The 19,613-nt window shown below is 40.1% G+C and overlaps 1 protein-coding gene and 1 long non-coding RNA gene across 4 annotated transcripts; one reads left to right on the top strand and one right to left on the bottom strand.

Moving 5' to 3' along the window:
• Positions 1-146: 146 nt before the first annotated feature.
• Positions 147-4,311, bottom strand: LOC107205359. Of its 2 annotated transcripts, XR_001521958.1 has the most exons (3): positions 3,428-4,311; positions 3,239-3,346; positions 147-1,348 (listed from the first exon to the last, which is right to left on the bottom strand). It is a non-coding gene; the product is annotated as an uncharacterized LOC107205359 (long non-coding RNA). The 2 variants fall into 2 exon arrangements; XR_001521939.1 differs by having other exon boundaries at positions 3,239-4,311.
• A 3,937-nt stretch (positions 4,312-8,248) lies between these two features.
• On the top strand, positions 8,249-19,153 carry CCT8 (chaperonin containing TCP1 subunit 8). 2 transcript variants are annotated; one of them, XM_015646049.3, is made up of 16 exons: positions 8,249-8,366; positions 10,194-10,284; positions 10,892-10,971; positions 12,143-12,292; positions 12,545-12,725; positions 13,439-13,500; positions 14,182-14,319; positions 14,760-14,938; positions 15,055-15,121; positions 15,202-15,289; positions 15,397-15,512; positions 16,776-16,847; positions 17,017-17,181; positions 17,583-17,702; positions 18,154-18,252; positions 18,915-19,153. In XM_015646049.3, the coding sequence occupies exons 1-15, from the start codon at positions 8,307-8,309 to the stop codon at positions 18,244-18,246; spliced, it is 1,662 nt and encodes a 553-aa protein (XP_015501535.1). In that variant the 5' UTR covers positions 8,249-8,306; the 3' UTR covers positions 18,247-18,252; positions 18,915-19,153. The 2 variants fall into 2 exon arrangements, with proteins under 2 accessions (XP_015501535.1, XP_015501543.1); XM_015646057.3 differs by lacking the exon at positions 18,154-18,252 and having other exon boundaries at positions 18,915-19,150.
• Positions 19,154-19,613: the final 460 nt, after the last annotated feature.

Here is a 19,613-nt window from a genome sequence, read left to right as displayed (position 1 = left end):
ATTTCAAGTAATCAATAGGAAAGAATTCTGATGGTTTTATCACTTAAACTGAAACATGCTTGCTACAGGGTTTTTGACAGATTGGCATTAATACTCTTAAACATATGAGTTACCTTTGAAAACCAGTAATTCCAGACAACAGAAAATAAACTCTAATTTTTTAATCCCTTCCTTACACCTAATCTATAGTATGACTAGAAGTAGCTGTTTACAGAAACTTGCTTTTCAATGCTGCCCCTCAGAGGGCACATTCTAGAAATTCACAATATCACAGAATGTCCTGGGTTGGAAGGGAATTACTTGAGAATTTCAATCCTTCAAACACAACGGAAAATTAGAAAATTACTACTGAACAAACTAAAAGAGAAATAACCCCTTTTCTTTTAAGTCCTGTATACCCACATATTAGAAGGTTTTGCTATTCCTCTTCACGCCACCATTCACAAATTTCCCCATAATCTCACTTAAGCTTCCTTAAACTAAGAAATAGACACAAAATTTAGGGCAGCAGGTATCTGTGAGACTGTTGGATGTTGTGCAAAGGACTAATTGTTTTATCCTAGATTTCAGGGAGAAACATTGAAAGCATGTGTCTGGAATCCTCTAACACAGACAAGTAGAGATACATGACCAACGGAAAACAATCTATTCTTTAGAGCTAGATTTTTCAGAGAACTTTGCAAGATATTTTCAACCTTTTGGAACCATACATCATACAATGGTGTGATACAATTTGTAATCCCACTTGTTCTAAGATTTCCCTTATTATCACTCTACTGATAGTCTGGAATAGTTTATTGTAACTCCTAAATCTGACAATAGATTAACTGAATAAGCCACACTGTTATTAGTAACTTAACCTACATCATCAGTGGGTAAAATCATTAAAAAAACTTTAACAGTAAAAATATTGTACATGGCACTTTTTCACTGTTTCAGCTTGGATTTTAGTATGTAATATCAATTATTAGCTCTCAAATTCATAATCCTTTGTCTCATCAGAACAGAACATTTTCTTTTGTAGTTTTTGTTGTTTTGTTTATGTGTGCATTGTACACACACTGTACAGTAACAAAAATTCAATTCAAATTGCTGGTTACACTTTATTGTAAAGGATTAGAATCATGGAAGCACAGCTTCAGGGAAAAGACAACTTTCTAATATCCAGCCTGAACCTTCCCTGACACAGCTTCACTTCGTTCCCTCATGTCCTCTCACCAATCACCAGAGTCAAGAGATTGGTTCTTCCCCTCCACTTCCCCTGGATTTGAGGAAGTTGTAGACTGCAATCTCATGTCCTCTCAGTCTTCTCTTTGATGTCCACATTTTAGTCGATAGAACTCAGAACCTGGGTCATAAAGATGCATAATAAACATTTAGACATTCACTTTACTATACAACATTAAAAAAAATTAAAAAAATAAAAAGGATGCTCAAGTCCACCACAGATAAAATCTATTTTTGATAAGCAATGAACACCTAGCCTGTAGAGTTACTAAGATAAGCAATACTGATGATGCAGAAGTATTTGGACAATTATCCTTCAAAAAGAAAAAAGACAGAGATTTCTTTATGGCTTGATTACTGTTTAAAGAATCTTAACCCAAATACAGTGTTTGAAATGAAACCTGCCTGATACTACTGAGTCATGGAATCATTACAGTTGGAAAAGACCTACAAGATCATTGAGTCCAACATTTGACTGAACACCATCACGTCACCTTCACCTTGGAACATCAACATCTGTTAGCTAATATCAGTGAACTTGGGGCTTAACATCAGGATGTTACCTTTTTTATTCTTATTCATATTCTTGTACATCTTACAGCACTGGTACATTAACAATGACTTGTCTTGAAGGTTTATTAGAAAATGTTCTCTGCTCATTCCTTATATGTAAACTTTATTGCACTACTTAAATGATACCTTGGTTAACTGTCTGTAATGATTTTACTTATTTACGTGTATATATATATATCTCACTTTATTTTTAAGAATAAACTTTTAAATAAATTAATTAATTTTTAAAAATAAAATAAATAGTCTTCAACATAACAGGTTTTTTTAGGCAGTGTGTATCTACTGTTCAAACAGAAGATCACACTTTGGGGATTTAGACTGAGAACAAGTCCCATGTGATAGTCTCCACTTGTGGTACTAATGAATCCACTCTGTGGCTCTTGGCCCATACTACATCATGGCATGATTCCCTTACTCATGCAGCATGGTGTGGTAATCTCCTGCTTTGCATAAGTGCACAGCACTTATTCATTAACATTTCTTTAAACACCCCAAGAACCAGGTAGGAAAGACTATGCATTTTCCATAGTGTGAGCTATGGTTCTTAGTTACAGCTGGGCAGGCTTTGCAGAGCAGAAATGAGGGCTGCAGGCATGTCTTTAGTGTTATTTTGATTCACAACCAATTTTTTGATTCAGGCCAATTTCTCAGCTGCTGGTGGATACATGGGGCTGACAGAATAGCCAGGAAATAATGGGACATGCTAAAGTTCCCCAGGTCATGCTGGTAAGTCACACTCCATGCTGGCAGCAAGAAGGACAGTGTGCTTGCAGACTCCGGGCCAGAAGACTGATCTGAGCTCTGGAGAATGAACTTCTCAACAGGTATATTCAGATGACACATGATAAAAAATCCTAATATTAATCCTCAAATGATAATATGAGGGATAATATGGGACAATATGAGAAACAAAATTTTTAGTTACTTGGGAAAGGTCTTTAAAATTATTTAGGCAGAGAAACAAAGTATTAAAAATTGGAAAAGCCTCTATCTCTGTGCTGAAGATTTAGTACTCGTTCAGACCACCCTTAGAAAATTCCAAATTGGGCATCAAAGTCACGATATGACAAAGTGAAGAAAGACACCACATGTCAGTGGCTCAGGCACTAGACAGCTTAAGTTGTGGTCTTGATCTCAGAATCCTGCCTTTTTAGCCACATATTTTTTTGCTTAGTGTTTTCAGAGCTGAAAGTAATGCAAATCAGGTGTGTTAGAAGCTTGTTTCCAGGAGGCTGAAGATAGATTATTCTACTCTTCATTACTTTATTTGGGCATTATTTCTGCAGAAGTCTTCATTTATTCAATGCCAAGTTTTCCCCTCTCTTCCGCTATTTCCTATCTTTTCCAATTACAGCTTAAAACTCCTATTTCCCTCACTCCTTGGTTTGGTGTTCTCCAAGTTTCCATCACCACATAGGTCCTGGTAAGTCCTTCCCACCTGAAAAGACCAGCTGAACTTTCAGTAGCAGCAGGTATGTATTTCCAGGTATTTCCAGGCTTTTGTGCACTCCACTGGATAAGAGTTCCCACATGACCAAGCTGAAAACTGAAGAGAGGTGTTTCACTAGCCCTTATCTGATCCGGCATTTAATTTCATCAGTCAAAATAGAGGATATGTAATTTTTACCCAATTATGTTGTTTTTTTTTCTTATGACATCAAAGCAAGAAGGACCTCAACAATTTTGCTTTCTCATGAGATAAAGACTCTTGGACTACTTTTTGTTGAGTACTGTATCAGTGTCACAACACGTCTTGATTGTACCTGCAATACAAACTCAATATAAACAGCATTGATTCCTTTCTGAGACTATGACCCTTTCCAATTTGCTTGTTTTGAGGAACTTCTGAATTCTTGTCACTTGTGCAGGTAAAATCACAGAATCATTTAGGTTTCAAAATACCCCTAATACCATTGTGTCCAGCTGTTGCCCCCGCAGTGCCAAACCCACCACTAAACCACGTCTCTCAGTGCCTCATCTAAAAGTCTTTTGAACACTTCCATGCTAAGGCAGTACTCCTCTAAAATCCCCAGAAATGCTTTCCTGTGACTCAAGCTAACTGGATTGAGCTATAGCAGAGAGAGCATACACTGAGGTAAGAATACTAAATGGTAAGGAAATCTTGCTTTCCTGTTTAGCTTGAAATCCTCTGCACAAGTGAGAGAAGCCCAGGATGAGGGTAGTGTTTAACCCAGGACCTGTAGAACAATGAACAAAGTAATACTTAGCTGATTGGATGTACTCTAGTTAATTAGTCTAGTTGATTATTCTAGTTGATTAGTTCCTTCCCATTATGTTACAAGTGACATAAATACAGTCTGGGGGAAAGCTAAAGTAAGTGCTGCTACTGTTACTAAGAGAATTATTCTGAATGTTTAGCACTATGTGGTTCACGATTTTCTGTTTCTGGCTTAAGCATGATTCTCTGCAAACTCAGCATGGCCCTTAGCCTTCCCTCAAGATGCCACTCACATTTTTTTCACTGGCCAGTATTATTGGTGAAATACAATTGTTCTACTCACACTTCAGCAGATGCTTTTCAAACCCTTCTTTTCCATTGCTCAGGTTCCCACAGCTAATAACCAAACAAAAATTAACATTCTGTCCTTTTTTATGAACTTCCCAAGATCTTGTTAAAATTTTACCATCCTATAATTTGACAAACAAGTGCCTACAGATAAGCTGGGGATTTCCATGTGCACAATTATAGGTTTTGGGTGGTGAAAGTGCAGCCAACGGCCAATAGCCAACCCTCTGACCTTTTCATGGTCCTTTAGCATGGCAGTGTCTGTGCAGAAAATAAATGGTGTAGATGCATAGCTAAAAAAAGATCAAGGCCAAGTCAAAGTCGTGATTAGACAGCGAGTCCCAAAGAAATCCTGTTTGTAATACAAAGAGATGTTTTAGTGTTAATTCAATACAGCTTAATATAAATATATTTTCTATATTCATAGTCACAAGCATACATATCTATTATGATTTTAGTGGTATTCTGGCTTTAAAAAAGGTAGGTAGAAGAAGCTTTGATAAAAGCACTGTACGAAGAGGGCAGTTCAGAAATCATAGAATAGTAGAGTATCCTGAGCTGGAAGGGACCCACAAGGATCACTGAAGATCAGCTGAGTTAAGTGCTGTAGAGGGAGCAGCCAGGTGTTGTCTACTATTGGGGAGTTTCTGTGTGGATTGCTGATTTCCTCTGTCAGAAGTATTGTTGCTGTTAGTGTTTGTTTTCTAAACTCATTGGAGTTTCCAATAAATTGTTCTTACCTCAACCTGTGATCTTTATCTTTTGTGCTGCCTGTTCTCCTCTCTAGCCCACCGTGTGGTGGGGTAGGGTGGGAAGGAAGGACAGTGAGTGCACAGTTTCAATGGAAGCAATAAATTGGAGAGTACCATTCCTAAATGACTACACCTATCAGCCACCCTCTCCTTCAGGCTGGACAAGACAAGTGACCTCAGCCACTCCTTGCAGGGCATCTTCTCAAGACCCTTCACCATATTTGTAGCTCTCCTTTGGATGTCCTCTAATAGCTTTATACCCTTCTGATATTGGGGCGCCCAGAATTGCCTCCAGCACTCAAGGTGAGGCCACCCCAATGCAGAGCAGAGCAGAGCAGAGCAGAGCAGAGCAGAGCAGAGCAGAGCAGAGCAGAGCAGAGCAGAGCAGAACAATTCCCTCCTTGGCCCAGCTGGTGATGCTGGGCCTGATGACCCCTAGGACACAGCTGGCCCTCTTGTGACTCATATCCAACTTTCTGTAGACCAGGATCCCCAGGTTCCTTTCCCCAGTGGTGCTCTCCAGTGTCCTGTTCCCCAGTTTGTCCATACATGTGGGGCTGCCCAATCCCAGGTGCAGAATCTGACATTTGTCTTTGTTAAACTCTTTACAAATACCTGGAGACAGCAGAAGACAGCAATGGTACAGAGAGAATGTAGATTATAATGAGAAAAATTTCTACATAGACTTGTAGAATTAGGGCAAACTACAAAGAGTCATTCAAGCTGTATCACTAGCAGACATCCAGTTCATGGAATCTAAACTTTTCTGTGCTTACTTAGGAGTAACTACCTCCTCTGTGCTCCATGGCTAACTAGATTATGGAAGTTGCTTTAAAAAGTATCTTGACTCTAGAACAGGATGGATATTTCCTTCTTCCTTCGCTTCAGTGTAGTGCAAGATACACTGGAAAAAAGAAGAGAGGGATAAATGGGGTTATGCCACTTGTGCCAACCCCCAGCAATTCTTTTTGGAAAAGCTCACACTTCTTCGTCATGATAGACATGGCTGAGTAAGTTCCCTCTTCTGCTTCAAGTGGTATCTACCTCCAAATACTTCTGGCAAAACTGCATACAAAATTTTTTGAAGTTCATTTGTGGGGCAAATCACGTAGTTTTCCTCTATCATTACTTTTTTGTATAGGGGCAGTGTATAAAAGTGTTACCCTGTTACCCTGTTTTACAGGGTGAAGTGATTTAATTTTAAGAATTACAGGACAGTAAATTAAAACTGTGTTCTTCTGGGGTTACTTAAGCAACACATATCAAGTGATTTAATGAACCTTGTAGGCAGCCTGCTAGGTGGAGTAACAATAGAGGTGGAGTAACAATCTGCTGGCTTACAGGCTCAGGTACTGCAGTATTATTTCTAAGGCTTTGAACTTTTCTTTAAACAGTGTATTTGATTTTGCGTGGCACAGAAGCAAAGTTAATAAAACTTGTCAAACTTAAAGCAGATCCACTGCTTCCTGGCAGGACCTCAACTACCTGTTGAGGTGTCCAGGTGGGCCTCCAAACTGCTCTTCACCATGTTCTGCAGTGAGCATATTACTTGGCATTACCCTGGAAAACAAGAACTTGACTGTAATGAATCCCAGCTCTGGGGTCCCCAGCATAGGAAGGACAGGGACCTGTTGGAGTGAGTCCAGAGGAGGCCACCAGGATGATTAGAGGGATGGAGCAGCTCTGCTGTGAGGAAAGTTTGAGAGAATTCAGCCTGGAAAAGAAAAGGCTTTTGGATGACCTAATTGCAGCCTTCCAGCACTTGAAGGGAGCCTACAAGGAAGATGGGAAAGAGACTACTTACAAGGGTATGCAGTGACAGTTTTGCAAAATGTGGAATATATAAAATTCTCATAAGAAATTATATTCCTTAATGTTTGGTCTTTGTATACTTTCAAGCCAAATCAACAAGAAGGGAGAGGTAATCCCTGAAACAGATAGCAGCTAACAAGCAAATTCTAGGCAATGTCCAGGTGTCAGAAAAGCAAATTACTTGTTGGTAGAATTGCCTTGTTAAGGTTTAGGGCTTGATATGCTTTAATGATCTCAGATGTCGGGCAAGGAAAACAAAGGGAAGAAAGATACCCAGTGATAGTGGGCAAAAAGAGTGCAGAATTTATGTGCCACAAGGATATCTGGCCAAAAGAACTATAATAAAGCCAACTCAGCAATTGTGCTGAGGTCAGCTCAAACTGGATGAAGGGTAAATCTGGCAGGGGGAGATTGTTACCACTGACTCACGGACCACCAACTCAAGAAACTCACTGACTCAAAAGACTAATTGGCATGAGAAGCAAAAATCATTAAAAAACAGCAGATAGAATACTAATTAATAAGAGAGCTATGTAATTTGCAATGAATGAACGCTAACTCTTTTGATAAAACGTATTAATAGTAAAAAGTTTTCATTGATAGCATGTGTTATTTGTGGAAGACCACTGAGCACCTAGGCTTGTGGAAGTATGAAATAAATTGTCAATGACTGTCTTGAGTGTTTAATTATTGGCAAGTTGCACATCAGGTTGCTCATCTGATTATTGTGGACAATAACAGGACAAGGGGAAATGGCTTCAAACTGAAAGCAAGCAGGTTTAGATTGGATATTAGGAAAAAATTCTTCCCTTGAGGGTGGTGAGCCCCTGGCACAGGTTATCCACGGAAGCTGTGGCTGCCCCATCCCCATCAGTGTTTAAAGGCCAGGTTGGAAGGGGTTTTGAACAATCTGGTCCAGTGCAAGGTGTCCGTGCCCACGGCAGGGGCTGAAACTGGGTGAGCTTGAAGGTGCCTTTCGACTGTGGTTCTGTGATGCTTAGTTTTCCTATCTATGCACTGCGCTTCCATTTGGACAAGTATGTACTAAGCAAAACGCTTGACTGGAGTCTGCTCAGTTTTACGACGAGTGTTTATCCTCGGCGGCCATATGAGAAGTCTGCATTATTGCTGGGACTCCCATCGCAAAGCGTACCCGAGGAACGCCTACGGCACGGTCTGCCGAACCGGACAGAGAAGGAAAGGCTGTGAGGGAGCCAACCCGCTCGCCCGACGTTCCCCCGGCTGCGAACGCGGCCAGGCCTCAGCGGGGCGAGCCCCGGGCCCCGCGCGGCCTGAGGGGGCGGCCCAGCCCCGGCGCGGCTCCGGCCCGCCCCGCGCTCCCGCCGTGCCCCGCGCGCTCCCGCCCTGCCCCGCGCGCTCCCGCCGCCGCAGCCCCGGCACGCAGTGGAGCGAACATGGCGCTGCACGTCCCCAAGGCCCCGGGCTTCGCCCAGATGCTTAAGGAGGGGGCGAAGGTGAGACCGCCTTTGGATGGACGCGCGGATGGATGGATAGATGGGTGCGGGAGGAGTCTCAGGGTGGCGGTGCGGAGTAAGCCCCCGAAGGCCGGCAGGGCCCGGCGGCGCCCCGTGTCCCGCAGGCCGGGCCCTGGGGGGTTCGGGCACTGCTCCACTCCCGGCTCGGGGCCCCTCCGCGGCCTTTGCGCTGCGGGGATCGGTGCCTGCCCGGCCCTGCAGGGCGGTGCCCGGCGCGCGCGGCCTTCCAGAAAGCTCTGTGGGGCCGGGATCTCGCTTCGCGGCCTTCCAGAAAGCTCTGTGGGGCCGGGATCTCGCTTCCCGGCCTTCCCCCGGGCCGGGCCCTGCCGCTTCATCCTGCAGCCCCGGGGATGCGCCGGGGCCCGACTCGTGCCCGCGCCCTTCCGAGAGATCTCCGCGGGGCTGGACAGCAACATACAGCCGGGCCCTGTACTTGAACCTATTCGGAAGTGTCTGGGTCGTTCTGCTCGGCTTTTTGTAATACCTTTGTCAGTGATTCTGAACAATGTAGTGTTTTCTATATATTTCCTTTCACTTCATTTCCATTTCATTGTATTTAGCGTTAACTTAATAATTTGGTAAAGTTGAAGAACTGTGCCTTAATAAAGGAGAAGCTTTCTTTGAAAAGTGGGCAGAAAGCAAGCAGGTGTGGGATTTTTTTCTTTTTTATTCATAGAACCAACAGAAAAGTTTGGATTGGAAGGGACCTTAAAGATCATTTAGCTCCAAGCCCCATCCAACCTGGTCTTGGATGCTTCCAGGGTTGTGCATCCACAGTTTTTCTGAGAAATCTGTGCCAGAGCCTCACCACCCTCACAGGGAAGAATTTCTTCCTAACACTTAATCTAAATCTACTCTTTTTCAATGTGAAGCCATTCCCTCTTGTCCTTTCTCTCCAGACCCTTGCCCAAAGTCCCTCTCTCCCTCAAGAAAGAGGGAAAATAGGAAGAATTTCTGTTTGCTGCTACTTAATAGAAGGAAAAGTGAAGATAGCAGATCTGAAACCCGTTTGTGTTTCTTTTTTGAATCCTTGAATCCAAATAATGGCATATGTTCAGGGTAAGGGCAGAACAGGGAACCAGAGTGGCCTCAGTGTTGGAAAATTCAAAGCCAAAACAGCGAGAGTTTTCTTATGCAGAACAAGGATTCAGCTAGCAATCTAAAATGTTAGGTTTGTATTTAGAGAGTAAACATTATTACTACTTTTCTCCCTTCTCTTATGGACTGCACAGTACTTTTTATCCTGCTTTTTCTTTCTTAACGTCCTTTCTGGGGATCCCATCTTGTCTTAAGGTTTCCAGACCAAAGCCAGGCTGATCACCTTCTCAAGCACAGGCATTTTACTTAATGGTTCTACTTTGAATTTTCAAACTGCACATATTTTGAACGTAGAAGTGAGTTACATGTTTTTTGTAACATACAATGGTGTGAGTAAAGAAGCATGTACAGAAACCCTTGCCCTTTGCCAAGTGGGTCTTGCTTGTTTTCTGTTTCTCTTTGGCATGTCACAAAACTTTTTTAGAAGATTGAAGGGATGCAAACTGTATTGCAAGTCAAGTCACTGTTCACATTTTCTATTTAGAAGTTTTTTATGCTTGCTGAGCTGCCTGGTTGAGGTGTACATGGTAGTTCTCACTGTCTTTGGGTAAGGTTTGGTGTCTGTTTAAACTATAAGTGAAATACCAAATGCATATCAGTAAAAAACTTTGAGGGACTAAGTTGATCAACACTGCTTTGATAAGAAATTTCTAGCTCATCGCTTTTTTTTTTCTTAGCCTAATTCTGATCAGTCATTTTTCTCTTTAGCATTATTCAGGGCTAGAAGAAGCTGTCTATAGAAACATCCAGGCATGCAAAGAACTTGCTCAAACCACTCGTACAGCATATGGACCAAATGGTAAATAAATCCTAAAATTATTGCTGCATTTTTGAGACAAATGCTATGTTTGGAGGCTAAACATACCTTGACAAAGAAGCAGCTGTTTATTTCTGGGGGAAACACATTGGACTTGCTCTAAAACTGCAAATATGTGACTATTTCTTTGTGACTGTAGAAATCAGATTCTGTTTTGACAGTTCTTGAGTTACTCTCAGTGTCTGCTTTTGCCAGGTTTTGTAGCAGTTACTGTGTTCTCTTTGAAAAGTTGTATAAAATACATGAAAAAGCATAAAAATTAAAGGAAACACAGTAACATGGCAGATAGTCATAGCAAACACAGTCTTGTTCAGCCAGATATATGGAAACAAAAGGTTCTCCTGTATAATTTAATTAAATAATGTGCTGGTATTTCTGAACAGAAGACTTTTTACTCAGAAATTACTGATTTCTCCATAATGTCCCACACATCAAGTGTTATTTCACAAAAATGTTTTAAAGTTCTTAAATGATAAACAGACCTAACATTTTAATATGCAAGGTACACCTGAAAGTCAGGAAGCAGTGTCCGTGTGTAAAATATTGTTTGCATAATGAATAATTTTTTATAAATTGTTTTCCCATTTAGGAATGAACAAAATGGTTATCAATCATCTGGAAAAACTTTTTGTTACAAATGATGCTGCTACTATCCTGAGAGAACTAGAGGTAAGTTTTCTTTCTTGAGATGATGTCAGCTGTCATCTGGTGATTCTCCTCATGGGCTGTTAGGGTTCTGACTGTCAGTAAGGAAGTGTCACTACCAGATGGTTTACATGTGTCACTTTGGAAGTAATTTACTTTTTTCACTGAATTTGAGGTCCACAGTGAAGAATATAATTCTTCTGTGAAGCAACATTAATAGTTGTAGGAGATACTTAATAATACGATACTTCCCCCCAAAACCAGTAGGTTTCAAAGAGAATGTATCTAGAAATGCACTAGTTTGCAAAAGTCTGCATGACACAGCTGTTGAGTTAATCTCCCAGTGTTGTTGCCTGCCATGTTCTCCCAACTCCTTAGAATCCATCAATGGAATTTAAGAGTCTAAGGCTATAGCAGCATCCTGCTGTAAAGGCATGAAAAGGCTGTCCTCTCCTAATTCTTTTTCTGACTTCAAATTGATATTTGTGACACGATGTGAATAATATTTTCCTGAATTTTATACTTAGTGATAGAAATAATGTAAATATAAAATATTTCCTTACTGAATGCATTCTGTTGGTGTTCAGTATGAGTAGAATAACTGTGAAAGTCTCAGTTCTGTTTGTAAAAAATATAATCTGCGTACTAGTGACCTAATCTGATATGTTTTGCATGTTACTTTCTAGTATAAAATATCAAGTATAAATATTCAGGATACGGTGTTTTACTGCATTTATTTGAAAGAAAAGTAAAGCAGTGCAATCTTGAAGCAGAGCTCTCCCACATCTCCCCCCTGTGAAATGAAACTGTTACTTAGACATGTACTTCGTGTGTTACACATGAATTCAATTTGGAGATCTAAACTCTGGACTGTTCCCGTGTAGAATTCAGTTGTGAAGCCACTGCATCCTGTAAAAGTAGCTCAGAACCAATGTCAGGGGTGTCTAATGCATGTTGTAGTGGCAATGTTCAGTTCTCTGATTTCTTTTTTCTTTGAATATATGTTTTTTATTTGTCTTGCTAGGGAAGTTAGCTAATTAAGATTATCTGTGCTGCTTTCTTTTCCAATTTTGTGCGTTGTTAGTATCTCTAGGCACAATTCGAGATAAGAGAGTTTGGAGAGATGTGTAGAAAAGCCTGAAGCTGTAATCTTAGGTGGGGTGTTAGTCACCGAGATGTGTAACTTCTTTCAAAGGTCCAGCATCCTGCTGCGAAAATGCTTGTGATGGCTTCACACATGCAAGAACAAGAAGTTGGAGATGGAACAAACTTTGTCCTTGTTTTTGCTGGAGTTCTTCTGGAGTTAGCAGAGGACCTTCTGAGGATGGGGTTATCTGTCTCGGAGGCAAGTTATAGTCTCATTAAAGTTCACACAGCTTGAATCCAGATTGCCACTGATCAGTTTTGTTGGGTCATAATACTGTGAATCATCTGCTTTCTTCTTACCTAATTTTTTAGATAAAGATATTTGAAGGGGAACCATGTGTTATGTTGCTTGTGACTGCTTACTTGCCTTGTAAACTTCTGCATCTGTTAATGTTTTATGGCTATTGAAAAGCAGAAGCGTTGTAGTGAATATTAACTGTTTGCTGCACAGGTGATTGAAGGATATGAAAAGGCTTGCAAGAAAGCCCTAGAAATTCTTCCAGACTTGGTGTGCTGTTCTGCAAAGAACCTTCGAGATATTGAAGAAGTGGCATCTTTGTTGCACACATCAGTCATGAGCAAACAATATGGCAATGAACGGTTCTTGGCAAAGCTTATTGCTCAGGCCTGTGGTAAGTGGGCAGGAATAAGCGTGGGCACACAGCTAAAAAACTGAGCAGCTTTGCTTATGGTCCTTACATCTTCATGTAAGATAGAAAGTATGGTTAGTTTAGCAGGTTGGATTGGATGGAACACTTTACCTCTGAAATTAGGGTAATCTTCCTCATGTTGAACTCTACATTGGCATTGTAGCTCAGAAAAGGTTTGCCTTTCCTACTACGCATTTCTAGAAATAGCTTTCAAGTCCTTTTAGTGCAGAAACCTCTCTTCCTCTTTTTTTATATCATTAGGAGAATGTATTGTGCATCACATAAGCTGTTGCTAATTGCAGCCACAGAACAATGCAAATAAGGCTAGTTCTGTTGAATAGTTCTCCCTTTAAATTTCTGGGATAAAACCTTCATTTCTTGTTGCAGTGATTTCTCTAAGTACTGTAGGTCAGACTTATCTCTTGACTCTGTGCGTGCATATTTGAACTTAATTAACTGAGCAGCCTGAATAAATGTTTCTGATTATTACTTTGTAAAAACAAAATTTCTGTTTCTCTTTATGCCAACTATTAGCAGGTTATAATTGTCTTGAATTTAGACAGATATCTCATATCACTGAAATTTAGTGGTTCAGAAAAATTCCAGGCATTATTTTTGGTGTCACTGTTCTACTTTATTCATTAGGTTCATTAGGCAAGACATAATGTTTGTTTTTTTGGTTTTTTTTCCTCCAGTTTCTATTCTTCCTGATTCTGGTCATTTCAACGTTGATAATATCAGAGTGTGCAAAATTGTGGTAAGTTTGAAGCAGCAGGCTTTACTGTAATTATTAATGTAAACAGTGTAATGAGGGTTAATTTTTGAACTTCAGGAGAGTCTCTTCTAATTTTGTTCTGGCATTTGTATTAAATTTTGGAAATTAGTCTTTGCTGCTCTTTTTTGGTGCCCAGTAGCAGCATTCAGAAACAAAAATCATCCATATTGGAAGTAATCTAAAATGAGAACCTCTTAGACAATGTCTGTTGTTGCTGAATAAGCTAAAGTCTTATACTTAGGGGGTTACATCCAAATGATTTATTGTAAGGTCTGCTTTTCAGACAGAGTAGTGCAGCTTTTTGATAAATAAAATGTCAGTAATACAATGTTCCCCGATAGACTCAGAGCAGTTTGGGTTGGGTTGGAATGTGTCTTGAAGATCACCCAGTTCCAGGCCCCTGCCATGGGCAGGGACCTTTCACATGGGCAGGGACCTTCCACTAGATCAGGTTGCTCCAAGCTCTGTGCAACCTGGCCTTGAACACTTCCAGGGATGGGGCAGCCACAGTTTCTTTGGGCAGCCAGGGCCTCACCACCCTCACAGGGAGGAATTTCTTCCTGATATTTAATCTAAACTTTCTTTCAGTGGGAAACAGTTCTCTGTTGTCCCATCACTACTTGTCCTTGTAAAAAGTCTCAGATTCCATTTATTTCCTTTCAGGGTGCTGGTATTTCTGCTTCCTCAGTACTGCATGGCATGGTTTTTAAAAAAGAAACTGAAGGAGATGTTACTTCTGTCAAAGATGCAAAAATAGCTGTGTATTCCTGCCCTTTTGATGGTATGGTAACTGAAACTAAGGTATGTTAAAGCTCAAAATAAGTTGCATCTCTATTTATTCATATGTACTCTTATTTTTAGACTTAGCTATAAATATTCTCAACACTTGGTGATTGAGATATTTCAGTGAATATTGTTTTCTTAGTTTAAAAAAGTTAGTAGAAAAGTTCTGAACCTTGATTGCTTCACAGGGTTTTTGAGATAGGGGAAATGGTGTTGTTTTTGTTGGGTTATTTGAGCCAAACTATGACTTGAATTTCTGAACCTCAAGGTTGTTTAGAATGGCCTGGTGATTTCCGGTTTTTTTCCCTCCTGTTTTACCCTGTTGCCTGAGAGAGTGTCACCCTTACAAAATAGGATGACTTGAAGTTTATAGATAGATTGGGAGACAAAATGGTTTGTCAGAAACTTGTAGGCATGTGGCTTAATGCTAAATTTTAACAGTGTATGTGTTTTACTAGGGCACCGTCCTTATAAAGAATGCTGAAGAGCTGATGAATTTCAGTAAAGGAGAAGAAAATCTGATGGATTTGCAAGTCAAAGCTATTGCTGATAGTGGTGCAAATGTAGTAGTAACAGGTGGCAAAGTGGCAGATATGGCTCTTCATTATGCCAACAAGTACAATCTTATGTTAGTCAGGTAAGTACTAGGAGAGCATGAAAACATTTGGACTACCAGATTTATGAAATGTACTCGCCAAGTTAAGAGAATACTCTTGTATGTGTTAATGTTGTTATGGAAACTTGTTTTTAAAGGTTGAATTCCAAGTGGGACCTGAGAAGACTCTGCAAAACTGTTGGTGCAACAGCCCTACCCAGACTGGTATGTACTTCCCAAATGAGGTGCAGGAGGGTGAGAACTGATGAGCAGGTTCAGTTCTTAACTCGTGTTTTTCTTTCTAGACTCCCCCTACTCTTGAAGAAATGGGTCACTGCAATAGTGTGTATTTATCAGAAGTTGGGGATACACAGGTTGTGGTGTTTAAGCATGGTATGTATGTTCTGTAGAACTGCTGACACTGCTGTTCTGAGGTGTGTTTGTATGTGTTTTGGACATAAGATTAAAGAATTAGTTCAGTAATGCATGTCTCTGAACAGAAAAGGAGGATGGTGCCATTTCTACTATCCTCATTCGTGGATCTACAGACAATCTGATGGATGACATAGAGAGAGCAGTGGATGATGGTGTCAATACTTTCAAAGTACTCACAAGGGTAAGTAATGAGAACACTTGAGTTACCAGAAGTGAGAAGTAGATCGTTTGAGGCACAGCTTGAGCCTGCTGTGTGCCCATTTGCTACAAAGGCTGTAGATATTAATCTGCTTAGGTGCCTTCTGGAGCTGGAAAGATAACTGTGTAGTATTGAGGTGTGGAGGGCTGTGTAGGGAAGACAGCTGTTGTTGTGGACACAGGGTACATAAAAGGTGGTGCTCAACATGGACTGCACTCAGTTTTCCAGTAATGAGTGAGTTCTTGAAGGTGGATTACCTTTATCACTTTTTAAAGACAGTTAGCTCTTTCTTGACTTACTCCCTAAATGTTTTGTAATATTCCTTGGAAACCAGGCACAGAAGAAAAGCTAGATAGCTTTGGGATCAGGAGAAACTGATTCGTTGCAGACTCAATTTCTAGTTCATTGCTGATAATTCATGCTTCCTCTAGAAAATACAGGTGGGTTTTTATGGATAGAAAAACTCAGTTTTAGAGAGGATTTTTTTTTTGTGAGCAGTTTATGTGGTCTTAAATATAATTTAATTTTTATTCTTTTTATACAAAAGAAAACGTTCCTGTATTTAACTGGAAAACAGTATGCAAAAATTGTTAAAACTGTTAGAATCTTAATCTCCTCTACATACCAAGGCATGGACATTGATTTGAGTACAGAACTGCTGTGCATTTTTGATTGTCTCCAGGAGCTGTCTTGTTATAAGATTTATGATGATTACTTTGTGGGTTAAGAGACCAGAGTTAATAAGTAAATTCTGGTTTGCCAAAGGATGTACAAAGTGCTTAATTTAAAATGAAGGAATGAAATGAAATGAAAGAAAACAGAACTGAAACTCCCATCACCTTGTAATACCTGTTGACCTAAACTTAGTGTACAGTAGATTGGTTTTCTGTACGATATTTCCCACCAAAATAATGGAAAAGATGAGAAAATCTAGTAATGCTGTTGCAGTTAGCCAAGAGTTGCAATTTTTTAAAAAAAAGCCAAAAAATCCCCCCCACAAAACCCATTGCATTATTATTTTGATTTTTACAAAAGAAGCTGTTTTTCTTCAAAGACATTGGAATGAATGAGGAAATTCTGGTAGATTTCCCTTATAATGCATATTTGTTCTGAAGTGGATTCTTAATAAGTCTGTGTGGAACAAAATTCTGTTGCATTCTTGATAGACTAGAAAAATCCTTAAAAAAATAAGAAATAATGGATGCTTTGAGCAAAACATTGTGTTTTGGTGTGGTCTTTCCACAGGATAAACGTCTTGTTCCTGGAGGTGGTGCGACAGAGATTGAATTAGCCAAGCAAATCACATCCTATGGAGAGGTACAGCAAACAGACTTCTTGGCTTTTCATCTTCATATGCACATCTTACAAAAAAGTACAAATATTATTTCATACCAACATATATATATGTGTAATAACAAGTGTGGAGGAAATGCCTTCCTATCTTACAGTTTTTGAAGTGCTGACATGGTTTTCAATTTCATTTTAGACTTGTCCTGGGCTTGACCAATATGCCATCAAGAAGTTTGCTGAGGCATTTGAAGCCATTCCTCGAGCACTGGCAGAAAACTCTGGAGTAAAGGCTAATGAGGTCATCTCCAAACTGTATGCTGTGCATCAGGAGGGGAAGAAAAATGTTGGATTTGATATTGAGGTAAATAGTCTCTCATGTTACTTGTTGCCTTGCAGTGCAGGGTTATACTTAACAGTACTTCTATCAGTATGAAGTATTTATAGATTATTTTAAATTGTTGGAAGCTCTGTGAGGCACAGTCTAGAATAATAACTTTTTGGAATTGAAATCCTTAAATGTTCTTTTTATCATCTAGCAGTTCAGTTCAGTACAGTATAATGGCCTTGTGTCAGAGGTGGAGTGGGATACAGAGCTAATATGTCAGGACCTAATATGTAGGTCTTGACTAATTACCAACTTCCTGCAAATGGATTAGGAATGCAGATTTTCTGAAGGGAGAAGATGTGATTAGAAAAGTGATACCACCTTGCTAGGTGAAAGCCTGAGAAAGTTTTGAATAATGTTTTTTCCCCATCTGACAGGCTGAAGCTGCTGCAGTGAAGGACATGTTTGAAGCTGGTGTGTTAGACACCTATCTTGGAAAATTCTGGGGTATCAAGCTAGCTACAAATGCAGCAGTAACTGTCCTAAGGGTTGATCAGGTAAGCTTATGTGTCATTTGGGTGCTGAATTAAAACCTGACAGAACCCTCATGGAAATAGGTGGACTCTCATGGAAATGCAAGGCATAAACATAATGCTACTTGAGAATGTGGTTTGTTCATTTCTGGAAGCCAGGAAGTCATTTGTTCAAAAGCTTGTAATCTGGAATGTGGCTGCTTCTATAGCAATACTATTAATGATTGTTGGGTTTGGGATTCTTTTATTTTTTTTCATTTTGTTGATATTTTGAAGACAGTTGATGTTTGTATCCTGAGAGTTACCCTAACTTCTGTAGGAACAAGCTTTAATAGAAGAAGAAAACGTTCTCTCATATATTTTTACATGAAAATCCAATTTTTAGGAAAAATAGAGGTTACAGTCTTGATGATAAAAATCTTGATTATTTTGTGAAACTTCATAAAAAATGAATTTGCATGTAAAATTTCTGTAGATTATTATGGCAAAAACAGCAGGCGGTCCAAAAGCCCCTAAGCAACAAGGACATTGGGATAAGGATGACTGGAAAGATGAGCCTGAAAACTAGTGTGCAGTAAGCTCTGTTTCTCTAGCAGAGAGGTATCTGTGTGAGTGCATGCTTGAGTTCATTGACAAGCACATGGCAGATTGTATGCTCCTTGAGAACACATAACACTGCTGTCTTCTGCTGTGTGCTGATTGCTACATCCTATATTTGTGCCTTTGAAAATGGATTCTGCTCCTAAATCCAAATTTTCATGGAAGGGATGGTAAGTGCAGGTTCAGACTTACCTTATTTGTCTATGTAGCCAGTGCAGAGAATGAGCTTTAATATGGTAGGACTAATGGACTTCATGGTTTTAAAGTGTGATACTTAGAGACAATAAATGAGAAAAATAGCTTTGATAATCTTCCTTTATGCAGTGTGCACCCTGTAAACTAGTCTGCTGTTGGCCTATTTGAGCACTCACTTTCTTGAGACTAACTGAAGTCTTACTTTGCATGCAAAACTGGCATAAAATACCTTTTTTTACTGTATCAGGGCTCAGCCTCTACCATTCTGAACAAAAATAACTAAGTTAATCTCTCAATGAGATGGATATTCACTGGGTTGGGTTCGGAGTAGGGAAACTGCATGAATGTAGTGAATGCTAGCAGTCAGCATCATGTGGCTGTAGAGAAGGTTATGAGCCTGATTTTAACATTAGTTTTTTCTACTTTTCTATTCTCTTCAAGATCATTATGGCAAAACCAGCTGGTGGCCCAAAACCTCCGTCAGGAAAGAAAGACTGGGATGAAGACCAAAATGATTGAACAATTTAACTGTATTTCTTAAGTGACATGACTTTGTGAGTTTTTTAATATCCCAGTTGGAGCCTGTCACAATGTTTTGAATTTGCTTTAAATTATGAACAGTGTCCAATGGAGTGCAGAACTTCAAACACCTCAATAAATGTACTCACTGTTAAAATGTTGACTTACTTCATTTGGAGCTAGCATGACATGGTTGTTCCCAGTGTGTGAATGTGCAGGGGATGAATGACACTGTGGGTGTGATGGGCTGACCCTTGGCTGGCTGCCTTATGCTCTCTTCTGGTGAGGAAGGAGCCAGAACTTCTCAGGGGCCGAGTTAAAGGAGGAAATCACATACCAGTTTGTGTTGTGGGCACAAGAGACTCAATCTGCAGGGAGGCCGACTGTGAGCCTGCTGCAGAGAGCTCATGATCCACGATTGTTGTGGCTCTTGGTGCTCTTATTTGTGCTCCTTGGCCAGTACTTGAGTGTAAACAGTCAAATAAATGTTGAAATAATTGTTGGCTGCAGGTCTCCTGCATACAGTAGCCCCTCTCCTGAGACCCCACTTGGAGCACTGTGTGCAGGTGTGCCCCAAACATAAGAAAGGTGGGGAACTGTTTGAGTCCAGAGGAGAAGTCA

The sequence above is a fragment of the Parus major genome, chromosome 1, assembly GCF_001522545.3.
Source record: "Parus major isolate Abel chromosome 1, Parus_major1.1, whole genome shotgun sequence".
Lineage (NCBI taxonomy): Eukaryota > Metazoa > Chordata > Aves > Passeriformes > Paridae > Parus > Parus major.
This window is presented reverse-complemented; position numbering and strand designations above follow the sequence as displayed.